Below are 14,212 nucleotides of genomic sequence, written 5' to 3' on the forward strand. Positions count from 1 at the left end.
AGACCCCTCTCGTATAATATGCCAAGGATATGATGTCGCCAGGTCATGTCATATGCTTTTCATAAATCAAAAAAGACAGCAAACAGGTGTTGGTGTCTGGAAAAGACTGTTCAGATGGCAGACTCGAGGGACACAAGATTATCAGTGATAGAGCGACCCTGGCGGAAGCCACCCTGACATTGAGCCAGTAGGCCACATGTCTCTAGGACCCAACCCAACCGCCAACACACCATACGTTCCAGCAGCTTACAAAGAACGTTGGTGAGGCCGATGGGCCGATAGCTGTCCACATCACGCGGGTTTTTACACGGTTTAAGCACCGGAATGATGGTGCTCTCCTGCCATTGTGATGGAGATACGCCACTGCACCAGAACCAGTTGAAGATGACGATAAGATGTCACTTGTAGTCAGATGAGACATGTTTAATCATCTGACTGTGGATCCGATTTGGCCCAGGAGCAGTATCAGGGCAATGTCCAAGGGCGCTGAGGAGCTCCCACTCTGTAAACAGAGAGTTATAGGGTTCACTGTAGCATGTAGTGGACGAGACGACTTTCCCTTCCAGCCGCCGTTTGAGAGTGCGAAAGGCTGGAGGTAATTCTCCGACGCAGAGGCTCGAGCATAGTGCTCAACAAAGAGCTAGGCAATGGTGATTGCGTCGGTAGATAATGTAGTGACTTGGCAAGACAGCCAAACCACTAGGAGGTAGCCGAAAGGCACGCGTTAAGCTCACGCAGGATGGTGTGAGGTCTGGAACAGGTAAGGGATATGAGACTAGCAAAAATAGTACGTATCTGTTGGAATACTTAACTTTAATCCATAATTGGTGAACATCGGTCTGACGGTACATGCATCACAAGATAAATAGCAAATGATAATGGCGCCTTGCTAGGTCGTAGCAAATGACGTAGCTGAAGGCTATGCTAACTATCGTCTTGGCAAATGAGAGCGTAATTTGTCAGTGAACCATCGCTAGCAAAGTCGGCTGTACAACTGGGGCGAGTGCTAGGAAGTCTCTCTAGACCTGCCGTGTGGCGGCGCTCGGTCTGCAATCACTGACAGTGGCGACACGCGGGTCCGACATATACCAACAGACTGCAGCCGATTTAAAGGCTACCACCTAGCAAGTGTGGTGTGTGGCGGTGACACCACAGATAACACTCCAGTTATGTTAACACTGGGGACACCTGTTGGGTCTGGTACCCGAAAAGATGTTGGAAAGGTGACGTATGGCAGCCAATGGTTGGGATGTATCTCACCCAACACTCCTGCTTCCGATGTTTGATAAGTTGGCGAACGCCATCACGGGAGACATTTAAAGGCTATGAGGTGCTCCAGGGAAGGGTGCCACTTATGCCACTGTAGAGCCCGCCAATGCTCCTTAATTGCTTCAGCTACTTCTGGTGACCTCCAAGGGACTCTCTTTCATCAGGGGCACCCTAAAGAGCGAGGGATCGTGTTTTCTGCCGCAGAAAGGATTGTTGTAGTCACCTGCTCAACCACCATATCAATGTTCCCGTGTGGGGGAGATTCAACAGCGATAGCAGAGGTGAAAGTTGCCCAGTGCACCTTGTTTAAAGCCCATATGGGCAGGCGTCTTTGTGCCTGATGGCGGAGCAGTGACAGGAAGATGGGGAAGTGGTACAACCATACAGGACATCATGTGCTCTCCAGTGGATAGGTGGGAGAAGTCCTAGGCTACAAATTGATAAATCAATGGCTGAGTAACTACCGTGAGCCACACTGAAATGTGTGGCGGCCCCAGTATTTAAGAGGCAGAGGTCGTACTGAGGCAGTAAAGTTTCGACATCTCTGCCTTGACCAGTAAGCATGGTGCCACCCCACAAGAGGTTATGGGCATTAAAATCTCCCAAAAGTAGGAAAGGATTAGAGAGCAGATCAAACAGTGCAGCTAATACATTCAGGGGTACTGCACCATCGAGGAAGATATACATAGCAGACAGTTATTTCCTGTGTCGCCCTTATTCTGACAGCCACAGCTTAAAGAGGGGTTTGAAGGGGCACAGTTTCACCACAGACTGAATTTAGGACATAAATGCAAACTCCATCTGACACTCGATTATAGTCTCTATGGTTCCTGTAATATCCATTATAGCCACAGAGGGCAGGGGTCCACATTGCCGCAAACCAGGTTTCCTGGAGGGCAATGCAGAAAGCAGGTGTAAAGCTTAACAGTTGTCATAGCTCAGCCAGGTGGTGCAAAAACTGCCACAATTCCACTGGAGGATGACGTCATCGTGAGACTGGGAAGGCATGGAACATTCAATGAGGCAGTTTACACCTCAGGGTCATCTGCTACCACCGACTTATTGCCTGAGCAGTCTATATCCATTGTATCTAAGGGTCTGGGAAGATCTAGGTCCTCAGCAGACACCAGAATCTCCACCTTATCCGCAGATGCAGAGCTTGTAGGTAGAGGTGGTGTGGGTGCCACTGCAATTCCTTTGGTCTCAGGGATGTTCTTTTTGGATTTCTCTCGCTGTTCCTTGGGTTTCCCTGGCTGGTAGGACTTCACTGATTCAGTCTCTGGGACTGACGATGAGTGTGAAGCCCTATGACCAGCTGCTTTTGGGCTCTTCAGCCACTGGTGGGTGTCATCTTTTCCACTAGCAGAAACCTGAGAAGAGAGTGACCCCAAAGGGACCCCTTCCTAGTGAGAGGAGTCTAAGAAGACTTACGCTTCTCTGGCGCAGAAGTGGGGACTGATATGGCCGATGGTTGGGGGGGGGGGGGGGGGGGGTGCTGCTGCTCCCAAAACAGGTGATGCAGGAGCCACAGGGAGGGAAGTGCACCAACAATCAAGGAGGCAGGTGTAGTCTCCCGGCTCTGAGAAGTGACTGGGGTTGACGGAGCTGATGGCGCTAGAACTGTTGTAGCGGCGGTGTAAGATGTCATACGTACAGGATGTAGATGCTCAAATCTCCTCTTAGCCTCAGTGTAGGTCAGTCAGTCCAAGGTCTTGTACTCCATGATTTTCCTTTCTTTCTGGAGAATCCTATAGTCAGGTGAGGAAGGTGAATGCTACTCTCTGCAGTTGACACAGATGGGAGTTGGGGCACATCGAGTATTGGGATGTAATGGGCATCCGAAATCTCTACCTGTTTCGCTGGAAGTACAGCGGGAAGACATATGACCGAACTTCCATCATTTAAAGCACCACATTGGGGGATGGATATAGGGCTTTACATCACAGTGGTAGACCATCACCTTGACCTTCTCGGGTAATGTATCACCCTTTAAGGCCAAGATGAAGGCACCAGTGGCAACCTGATTGTTCCTTGGACCCTGGTGGATATGCCTAACGAAATGTATACCTTGCCGCTCTAAATTGGCGTGCAGCTCATCGTCAGACTGCAAAAGAAGATCCCTTTGAAATATGATATGCTGGACCATATTTAAGCTGTTATGGGGTGTGATGGTTACAGAAACATCCCCCAGCTTGTCACAAGCAAGTAATGCCCGTGACTGGGAAGAGCATGCTGTTTTGGTCAAGACTGACCCAGATCTCATTTTCGACAAGCCCTCCACCTCCCCAAACTTGCCCTCTAAATGCTCAACAAAAAACCGAAGCTTCATCGACATGAAAGATTCTCCATCAGCTCTCGAACATACAAGGTACCAGGGCGAATAAGAGCCACTGCCATCCTTAGCCTGATATTCCTCCCATGGTGTAGCCAGGGAGGGGAACGATTTGGGGTCGTACTTCTGTGCATTGAATTGAGCCCATGAATGCTTAGAGACTGATGATGTACTAAGCTTTATCGCATGTCATCTGCCCTGATGCCACCCACTCCAATCAGGGGTCCTCCCCACAGGTGCCATCCAGCCACAACAAAGGCCACCTGGCAGGATGGCCATTGCCGGGAGTCCCAACACCCCAGGGTGACGGGCATCTACTCTTCGGCATATGTGGGGAGTTAACAGCACAGGCACCAGCAGAGCGATCCCTGTGTGGTCAGGAGGCTATAACCACCACAAAAGACGGGCTACTGTGCTGGATATCAGGTGCATCCAAACAAACAAGTCCATTATCATCGTCAGCATAGAAAATGATACTGCACAGTTGATAGAAAAATATGCACCCAGGAGGGTGACCCCGCCCAAAAGTTGGAGAATGAGCAGAAGTGCAGATCCACGTCAACGAAGGATGCGATAGGTCTCAGCGCATGATGTACGGTGCTCTTCCCCAATTGGCTCGCTCTTCGGGAAAATTTTGAAAAATGGAGGTCAAACCCTAAAGGAGACCATCACATAAAGGCCGAAACATCTTAGACTCCTTTTAGTCGCCTCTTATGACAGGCAGGAATACCTCGGGCCTATTCTAACGCCCGGACTTGCAGGGGGTAGCTGCCGAGTGCCAGCCTTAAACGACTAACTGCTACATGGTGCAGAGGCTGGAGGACCCTGCTCCATGAGATCTAGAGATGCCAGGATTCCCACAGGATCAACCAGCAGATTCCAGGGCAGAGATATGGTTGGCAGTGTGCACCGGTGAAACGGAGGTCAGCCGGGTGAGGGTATCACAGAGCGATACTGTGGAAGAGGCTCTCCGAGTCAGTGAAGGAGAAGACCGCTTACCTTTGTTTGGTTTCTTTAAACGTTTGCAGTTGGCAGATGGAGACTCAGGTGTTTGTTGGCTAGAGGGGTGTAAAAAGATTTTGTGGGAGTATTCCTTCTGTCCTTTCCGGCCTGTTGGTCATACCGCAGGTGAGTTTGCCACCAGAGGCAAAAATTTGGTGGCTTGTTGCACAGCTGGAGGAGGAGGAGGAGGAGGAGGAGGAGGAGACAGGGATGCTAACGTGACATCGGGTGTTTTACAACCGCGGTGCTGAATTTAAAGTTGCAAGTCTGTGTGGCTGTGTTCTTGCACGTCTGCGTGGCGGTGTTCTTCAAGGAGGAAGGTGTAGCGAGAATAGTACCGTAGCTGCCAGATGGTAAAATGCAGGGCTTCCGACTAGCCAAGAACTTATGAGCAACAAGGTAAGGCACTTTTTCCTTTGCCCAGATCTCCTAGACAGCCCGCTCATCAAGATACACAGGACATTCTTGGGACGAGGCTGAATGGTCACAATTGCAACTGATATACCGGGGAGAAGGGTGGACAATCACCCTCATGAACATTCGTACAAGAAGTAATGCATGTGGCTGGGTTTTGACAGGACATTCGAATGTGGTTGTAATGCTGACATTGGTAACAGCAAATCAGGTTTGGAATGTACAGTCAGACCATGACGACTTAATAGCCGGCTTTGATCTTTGATGGATGCACTGTTCTATCAAATGCGAGAAAAAGACATTGCAGCCTCGTGCATTTAACACAGGTGAAGAATTCAGCATTTGATGGGCATCAACATGAACAGGATAGCCATGGAGCAGTGAAGCTACAAGCAGTTGTGGCTGAGGATCACAATTAGTCTCCAAAACCAAAGTGCCACTGTGTAAACGAGACCAGGATTTCATAGAGCTGGCACTTGCATCAACACCTTTCTGAATAATAAGCAGATTAACCGTAACAAAGACCTGGACTTCTTCAGTATGCAACGCCACGAGAAATCAAGGTGCAGCTGGAAGAGCCTTGGAGTCTTTAGCCTCATTCCATTTGCAATTAGTAGATGCAGATTGAATTTGTGATTGGCTCATTGCGAGAAAATCTCCCATGATTGCCAGTGTCTCTGATGGCGTGCTCCTTACAACTGGGCACCCCCCTCAGAGGAGGGTCCACCTGCCTTAGGTAATTGTTCACACCTCAGGTCACACATCCTGAACTCCTGACAGAGTTAGCAGTTGGGGAAGGTAACAGTTCAGGCAATCACCCCTCCCTGGACCTGGCCTGTACCACGAAATATGTGAGAACCCTACCTGGCGACCCTGGCTGGAATTACGCATTATCCAGTCACTTATTATGTGTCAGATGTGTGGACTGGCCTTCAGCAATGCACAGGGAGGAAGAAGAAACCAAGAGGGACTTAAAATGACACGACAGATGAAGGATGGCAGATGGAGAACGAAGAAAGAAAGAAACAAAACAGTGGAGGGATTGTTCTGATGTCAGGCTGCTAAAAATTAAGGCCACATTCCCCAAAATATCTCAGACATGTTCCCCAAGGGAGGGGAAAAGAATAGCAGAGGGATAGACATGCAGCATGGAAGGGAAAAGATGTTCCAAAGGCTGGGGCCCCATGGTAGCCAAGCACATCACCACCCCCTGGGGGATGTTTCAGATTTGACAACAAATAGAGAACAACGGTCGTGCAGGAGCAATTCTTTCAGAGCACATCATACACTACAACTAGACATACCTTTTTAAGGGGACCAAAAATGGCATAATCACAGGGAGAGAGGTCCGGACTGTATGGAGGGTAGCTGAGAACCTCCCATTTGAATTTCTGCAGGAGGGCCATGGCTTTGCTGGCCTTATGAGGCTCTGCATTGCCGTGGAGCAGAATGACCCCATGGGTGAGATTGCCTGGTTGTTTTGATTTGATTGCTTGGCGAAGGGTGGGCAAGGTTTGCAAGTAACGCTGGGCATTCACTGTTTTCCCGTGCTGCATGAAGTGAATCATAACAGGGTCATCTTTTGATCCCCCTTAAAAAGGCTCTGAGGGGCAAACGATTCACCTTGGATAACGACATTCAGCTGTACATGCCAAACTGGCTAACATCGCAGCCCCGGGAATTTTATGGGACAGCCATTCACCGCCTTGTGTCACAGAGGGACAAGTGTCTCAACAGCCAGGATCAATACTTCTAACATACAGGTAGTGGTTTCTGTAACTATGCCTCCGGCTCCTTTCTTTTTGAATGCCCCTGATAATATATTAAGGGACACCTTGAAATGAGAAGGTGCTTCTGTCTGGTTCTAACCCGTATTTTATTTCCTGTATAAAATTGAGAAAACCATATTGTAGATGCCTGCATGCTCTAAAGAGTCATTAAAAGAAAAGGTTTACTGTGTTACCAGATTTAATATTCTAAACACTAACTTTTCAATATCAGCACTGTGTTCTTGTGCAACCCTTCAGGAATTTGACCACAAGCGTCTGACTGTTGGGAAATAGCAGTAAGTAAAGATTCTCAATGACAGGATGACAGCAAGTTTCTATTGGCAAACAGGAGGGTATGAGTCGGAATAAGCTTTGAAGGTTTTGGTCTATTAAGATGAACAATTGTTGGGAATTTGTGCTGAGAACTTCATGCAAGAGGAAATTCCTTCTCCCAATCTAATTTTCTCTTACTGAGATTTTCATCCACTGTAGTATAAGGTCTGTGACTTAAATATTTCTCAGCTTCCTTGAATGAAATGTTGAGGATATAGCTGGACAAGATTTATTTGTGGACATGTGAGCTCATTTGCAATGCACATAACAAGTAGCTTGGCTTGTACACAGAGCTGTCTCATGATTACTTCCACATTTGTTATCAACACTGAAAGCTTAGGCAACCAAACTGCAGACAGTGGTAGTACTGTCTGACAAGGACAATGTACAGCTTAACAATCACACTCACTTTAGTTATAAGTGCCTTAATAGAGTTTTTCTGTATTTAACAATAAATAACTTCAGAAATTAACTATAGTGATACTGTTCATTTGATTGCTTGACTCACCTAGATGAATGGTTCTATTAAACAAGTACCATACCACAAACACAGGGTGGTGGGAGCACTATTGTTCTATAGAGACCATTCATCTGGGCTTTAATGGGACCTCTGGTGCTAATTAAAGGTACTAAGATAACTGTGGACATTATCATGGGCCACTTCCATCATGCCTTCTCTGATTGCGATGGCATTTTACAGCAGCACAACTGTCTGTACCACAAGGCCAGAATTGTACTTTAGTCGTCTGAGGAGAATGTTAGTGAATTCATATTTGTGTTTGCCCACAAAATTTACATGACCTAAACCTTAAGGAACGCACACTTTCAGTCACCAGCTCTGCACTTACTAAACACTATCCTGTAATTTTCAGGCATTACATGAATGGAGCATAGATTTCTGATTCCACATAGCTCCAGGAATCTACCCAGGGCTTGCTGAGTTCCACCATACAGAGTCACTGCTGTTTTTTGCTCCAAAAGTGGGCCAACATGCTATTAAGCAGATGGTCATAATGTTGTGACTCACCATTGTATGCCTCTGGGGTAATTTTCCACTACCTTGTTTCTATTCATATGAAGTATGATTCAAATCTTACCAAAGAAGTTTTTCATATTACAGAAGAAACAGAGTGAATAATATACAGTATGGCACTGTCAGCTAATTCTAGACATATCTACAAAAAAAACTTAAAATTTTGACTCCACTATCATTAATTTGGCAGTGAGAACTGCATATCAAGTTTAGGTATGACTATTAATAGTATGAAACGTGCCACAAACACTATATCAGGTAAAAACCATAACCCTATCACCATACCACTGCATCTACACACAAACACAGATATGTGTTATGTGCAAATTAATACAACCCTTAAATGTCATACCACAACATCTAAGGAACATACCAATACGGCAATTCATGAGACGAGTTAATGAATTTCAACAGAAACAGAGTGCTTATGTTGTTCATCAAATATGAGCAATTCTTGTACTGCAGAGTACCAGACATCAATATCTGTTGCATAACTTTTCTTCATTTTACAAATTATAAATCAGTAGTATAAATGTTTATATCTACATTCTACTTTAGGTTTGTATTGCCTCAAATGAGTTGGGTGGGTGGGACGTTTCCAAAAAAACTCTGTGTTGGGTTATGTTCACAGGTAACATGAATCTGGGTCTGGATACTCAACAGACAGTCAGTTTTTAATTTACTGTAAGATTCAGTTACTCCTATAAACAGAATCCATGTGGCAATCTTGTATATCCTACAACAGAACTTTGACATGATTATCTTTAACTGTTTGATGCTACATCTCTCTCTTTAAGCAAAGATGTCTAGCCATACTGTTCATTGCTACACAATCTATGTATTTATTCACTGTTCACTGTTTACAAAAAGCAGTAAATACTCACCGATACACATTAAGGCCTACAAAATATGTTTTTGCAGGGGAAAAACTTGTGATCGACAATAACTTGAATCAGGGTCCCTGCCTTTTGCAGGCGGCAATGCACTGAACATTTAATGCAAGTACACTGCAAAAATCAACTCTTAGTCACCCAAGTATTACTAAGTTCCTATCTGACAAGCAATTCTTGAACACTAATTGACACACAAGTTTCAACAAACGAAACAGCTGTTTCATTGACCTCATGAAATGGTTGTTTTGGCGGGCATTTCACTACATTCTGGAGCTTATAATTATTTCTAGAGCTCTTTAAAGTCCAACACTGTGGTAGACCCACTAAATAAACTGACTGAATGTGCTTCCTATGACTTTAAGAAAAATACTGTAAATTATATGTAGGCCTATTGTGGTTTTACGGAGGTCGTAACTGCACACCACTAAGCACAGTATTTTTGCCGTAAAAGATCTCTATTGGCAGAGTGTCAACAGAAGGAGACGTTATACTAGCCTATATTTCGGCTGTGATTGTCTCCTGTTTATTTGAGTACGACAAGTAAAAGTGTGGTGCTTTAAAACAGCTATGCGAACCGTGGCGACGATTACAACAGTTCTGTTCGCCTATAATACGCGCATACGAAACGTTTGTGAAACCTCGACGAGAATTTCGAACGAATGTTTGTAGTGATGTTTCTGGGACGCTGCCCATTGAATGTATTCTAAGATTTTCGTGTCTCCTGACAAGACTTAGTGCTATGAAACATTGTGCCTCAGCACAATCCGCGATAATAATCGATTGAACAACACGTTGTCTGTCTTTATTTATTCGAAGAGAGCAGATGTGGAAAGTTATTTACCTTATGAAACTTTGCTTTCAGGACTTCGTGTGAAGAACGCACAGTACTGAAACCACAAAATAATATAATTGGAATAGTTATTATAACTAAATCACTTCACGCAGACACGTCGCTTCCTGATTTACTACTACTATCAACGTACACGAACACATTTCATCAAATTTATCTTTCACCACTAACAGCTTGTCAAATGTCACTTGCTTCCATTCTGCGTAATACATTGTGAGTCAAATCAAAGGTTTACTTTGATTCCCTGTCATTCTAGAGGATAAAAAAATCAGCCTGGCTTAATGGGGGGTTAAGTCGAGGATTTTAATTGTTAATTTTGAGAAGTCTATTACAAACATTTATTTTTTAACGACTCCGTGTCTGAAATGATCTTGGGCGAATCGTGATAAACAGTAGTCTGTATATTCAAGGATCAAGGTTGGAGTCGTGAGAGTGTGAGACGTTGATTGTTATTACCTTGGGAAAATAGCTTGTGAAATTGGAAAAATTGCTGTCGATGGTTTTAAGGGACTCTGTTGTGATCTCTACAGTTGTTTACAAATGATAGAAACACATGTTTCTTATTCCGTGTTTTTAAGTAGCAACTAAACATACAACTCAACGCGAACACGTACAGGTTGCTGCTATGGCTCTGGTTTATGTTGACAGCGACCCATGGTAAGATACATAATTGAATCTTAATTTTCTTTTCTTGTGCGAGTTTTCTTCTTAGATTATAAGCGGATACTGTGTGTAGATCAAAAACTGGAACTTTTGATCGCTCAGTCCTAAGTATTTGAATCATATGAAGTTGTGAGATTTGCTGTAGGTATTGTTGTCAGACATTCGAATAGCTTCTGTCTACTACTGTGTTTGTGTAGCTTCAGATAACAGTCAATGCAGCTTCTGATTTAATGACACTCTCTCTTAGTCCCACAGTTTCCAGTTTATTTACGTGTTTGCTCGTCAGCCGTGCAATACAACAGCATAAGATATGCCATATACATTACAGATATAATTTACACATATATGGAACATATACAATGTACTTGGATTAGATTAGGAAGGATGGGGCAGAAAGTTGGGCATGGCTTTTTCAGTGGAACTATCGCAGCATTCACCTTAAGAAATTAGAAAACCGAAGTTGTGATACCTGACTGGAGATTTGAACCCTTAATCTGTACTGTACCATCCAGTGTCCAACACGTAAAAATTCATGCATATACAATATTATTGTGAATTTTCCCCGTGGCAGCTACACCGTTAGCCTTGCAAATGGGTGCTTTGCAGACCACGACCCATTGCTTCTCAATCTCTTTAGTAAGCAACCAAATTCCACTAGTGTGCACAATATGACATGGGTAAGAAGACAAAAAGAAGAATACATTATGTCATTTATTCGTATACTAGAGGATGCAAGTTGGGACTTTGTCTATAAGTGTTCATCTGAGAAGTCTGATGTTGAAACTACCTTTGAAAACTTCCTTAAAAATTATACAGAATTATGGTATTCATGCTCACCACTAATTAAAACCAACTCTTCTGGAACATATAAAAATAAAAAGCTGGAATGGTACACAGACGAACTGGTCCAGATAAGAAAAAACATGCTTGTACTATACACAGCATATAAAAATGCATGTAAACAAAGATCAGAGCAGGAGGGCACCTTTTATGCAGCATACCAAAAATGTAAAAAATTCTACAAACTTAAGCTGATACAGACAAAAAAGGCTGCTTATGAAGGGTACATAGAAGGTGCAACAAACAAGTGCAAGGCAGCATGGCAGATTGTAGCACAAGAAAATCCCACACGTCACACACATGAAACTCAGCTCACTCCAAGGGAACTAAATGACTACTTCATTAGCTCAATTAAAGAAATTGAAAGTAAGATAGAAAAAACAGATACATCTGCAAGCGATTTACTTAATGCCCTTCCACCAGTAGATCATGTCTTTAACTGGTATAGTATCACACCTGCTCAGATTAAAAGAACAGTCACAAAATTTTCAAATTCTAAAAGTATGGACTGCTACTGGCTCTCCAATTACATAGTAAAAAAAACTGTAGACTCGATCGCTAAACCATTGGCATTCATATTTAATAAATGTTTACAGTCAGGAGTGTTTCCCGACTCCCTCAAAATTTCCAAAGTTATTCCAGTGTTTAAAAAGGGTGACAAACATCTTCCTAAAAGTTATCGCCCAATCTCAATTGTGCCAATATTTTCTAAAGTATTTGAGTCACTTATGTACACTCAATTAAGTAGCTATTTTGAGACACACAACCTTTTGAGCAATAGTCAGTTCGGATTCCGACAGGGCAGAAATACCACTGCGGCCATCCTGGAAATTGTTGACCAGACATTAACAGCCTTTGAAGACCGGAATATGGTGTCACTTGTCTTGTGTGATCTGAGCAAAGCTTTTGACTGCATTCCCTTTGGCACCCTGGTTGCAAAACTAGAATTTTATGGTGTATGTAACCCAGCATTAGCAGTAATAGAGTCATATCTTCATAATAGAAGACAGTTTGTCTCAGTTAAAAATAATTACTCCCCTGTAGCAGCAGTTAGTACTGGTGTACCACAGGGCTCGGTTCTGGGACCCTTCTTCTTCATCATAGCCATCAATGACCTACCTCATCACATAAATAGTACTACCATATGCTATGCAGATGACACAACCCTCCTCACCTCACATCAGAACATCTCAGCTTTGGACAATAACACACAGGAATCACTCAAATCAGCCATCCACTGGTTCACATCCAATAAATTACTGTGTAACTCAGAGAAAACACAACAGCTTCTCTTAGGGTTACCCAAAACCATAGAAAACAAAACTGTAAAACTATTAGGAATGCATATTGATTCCAAACTTAATTGGGAAGAACACGTAAATCAGGTTTGCAAAAAGCTTTCAAGAGTCTCCTATCTCCTTTGGAAACTTAGGGACATGATTAGCATGAACTTTCTGAGAACAATGTACTGTGGACTCTTCCAGTCACATATTACATATGGCCTTCTCATATGGGGGCACAGCTCTCACAGTAACAAAATTTTGTTGATGCAGAAAAGAATGCTGCGCATAATGTGTAAAGTCGGTCCCACGGAGCACTGTCGTCCTCTCTTTATAAGGCTAAGACTGTTGACCATTGTAAACTTGTATATTTATATCTGTGTGTTACACATTAAAAACAATGGTATGGAAGGTGTTGTCAGGGAAGAAATTCATAACTACAACACTAGAAGGAAGGCAGATTATGATATACCAAGACACAGACTAACAAAAAGTAGTAACTCACACAAAGTGAATACCTTAAAAATATTCAACAAACTACCGCAATCTGCTCGGGACATGCCCACAAAAATTCTTAAACAAAATTTGTACAATTGGTTATCTGACAATCCATTTTATTCTATGCAAGAATATTATGATCTGAGTAGCACAGAGATAAACCTGTAATTGCATAATTAACTTAATTAACTACTATATATACTGTTACAAAATATTTCATATCTAATACCTTTGTATTTCAACTGTGTTAGGTAACTACTTTATTTGCCAGTGTTATGATGTGTTACGTAACTACTGTGTTTGCTACTACAATGTAACTCACTTTTGGTACCTTTGTATGTATCTGAAACAAGAATATGTATTAAGCATTGTAGTCGCCTGCTTAAGGTTTATGTTATTTGTAAGTTACTCATATGCTAATTATATCTATGCCTTATATATAGTGTCTGGAATATTAATATTATTTTATGTACTGACGAAGCCTATTTCATCTTGCATGATCAATGGCTAATAAAGAATCTTGAATCTTGAATCTTGAATCTTCCCAAATAAGAATCCAGTGCCTTAACACTATGACACCTAGCTAAGTATTTTATTTGGAAAGAAAGCTATCAAGAAAACCACACTTATCTAGAGCCTATAATTAACTTATATTGTGGGGTTGGGTGTTTGGGGGAAGAGACCAAACAGCGAGATCATCGGATTAGGGAAGGATGGGGAAGGAAGTCGGCCATGCCCTTTCAAAGGAACCATCCCGGCATTTGCCTGGAGCGATTTAGGGAAATCACGGAAAACCTAAATCAGGATGGCCGGACGCGGTGTGCTAACCACTACGCCACCTCGCACAGTGCAGCTTATATTGTGCACAAGAACTATAAACAGTAACATTACCAGATCATGAACTGTTACATTATACTTCTGAAAAATATAAATACAGGAACACCTGTAACCACCCTTTCTTTCACATATATTCCTGTTAAAAATATACATTGACATGAAATGTGGCCGAGTGTGTTTGTAAGCTAGGCCTACAGGA

General features: G+C 43.1%; 2 protein-coding genes across 5 annotated transcripts in view; one reads left to right on the forward strand and one right to left on the reverse strand.

The window, feature by feature from the left end:
* Nucleotides 1-10,124, reverse strand: part of LOC124788126 (transmembrane protein 184B) — a 143,448-nt gene extending 133,324 nt beyond the window's left edge. The window contains exons 1-2 of one of the 3 annotated variants that reach the window (XM_047255262.1): nucleotides 10,029-10,124; nucleotides 9,887-9,932 (exon numbers count right to left, since the gene is read on the reverse strand). The gene's annotated coding sequence lies outside the window, so the exon portion shown is untranslated. Of the gene's footprint in view, nucleotides 1-9,886 lie in introns of all 3 variants that reach the window. The other 2 variants (XM_047255261.1, XM_047255263.1) reach the window with 2 other exon arrangements.
* The window catches only part of LOC124788127 (syntaxin-8), a 66,445-nt gene continuing 62,354 nt past the window's right edge, over nucleotides 10,122-14,212 (forward strand). Inside the window, exon 1 of one of the 2 annotated variants that reach the window (XM_047255265.1) lies at nucleotides 10,122-10,552. In XM_047255265.1, coding sequence (XP_047111221.1) covers nucleotides 10,521-10,552 — 32 coding nt within the window. In that variant the 5' untranslated portion in view covers nucleotides 10,122-10,520. The remainder of the gene's footprint in view (nucleotides 10,553-14,212) is intronic. The other variant, XM_047255266.1, reaches the window with a different exon arrangement.

The sequence above is a fragment of the Schistocerca piceifrons genome, chromosome 3 (assembly GCF_021461385.2).
Source record: "Schistocerca piceifrons isolate TAMUIC-IGC-003096 chromosome 3, iqSchPice1.1, whole genome shotgun sequence".
Lineage (NCBI taxonomy): Eukaryota > Metazoa > Arthropoda > Insecta > Orthoptera > Acrididae > Schistocerca > Schistocerca piceifrons.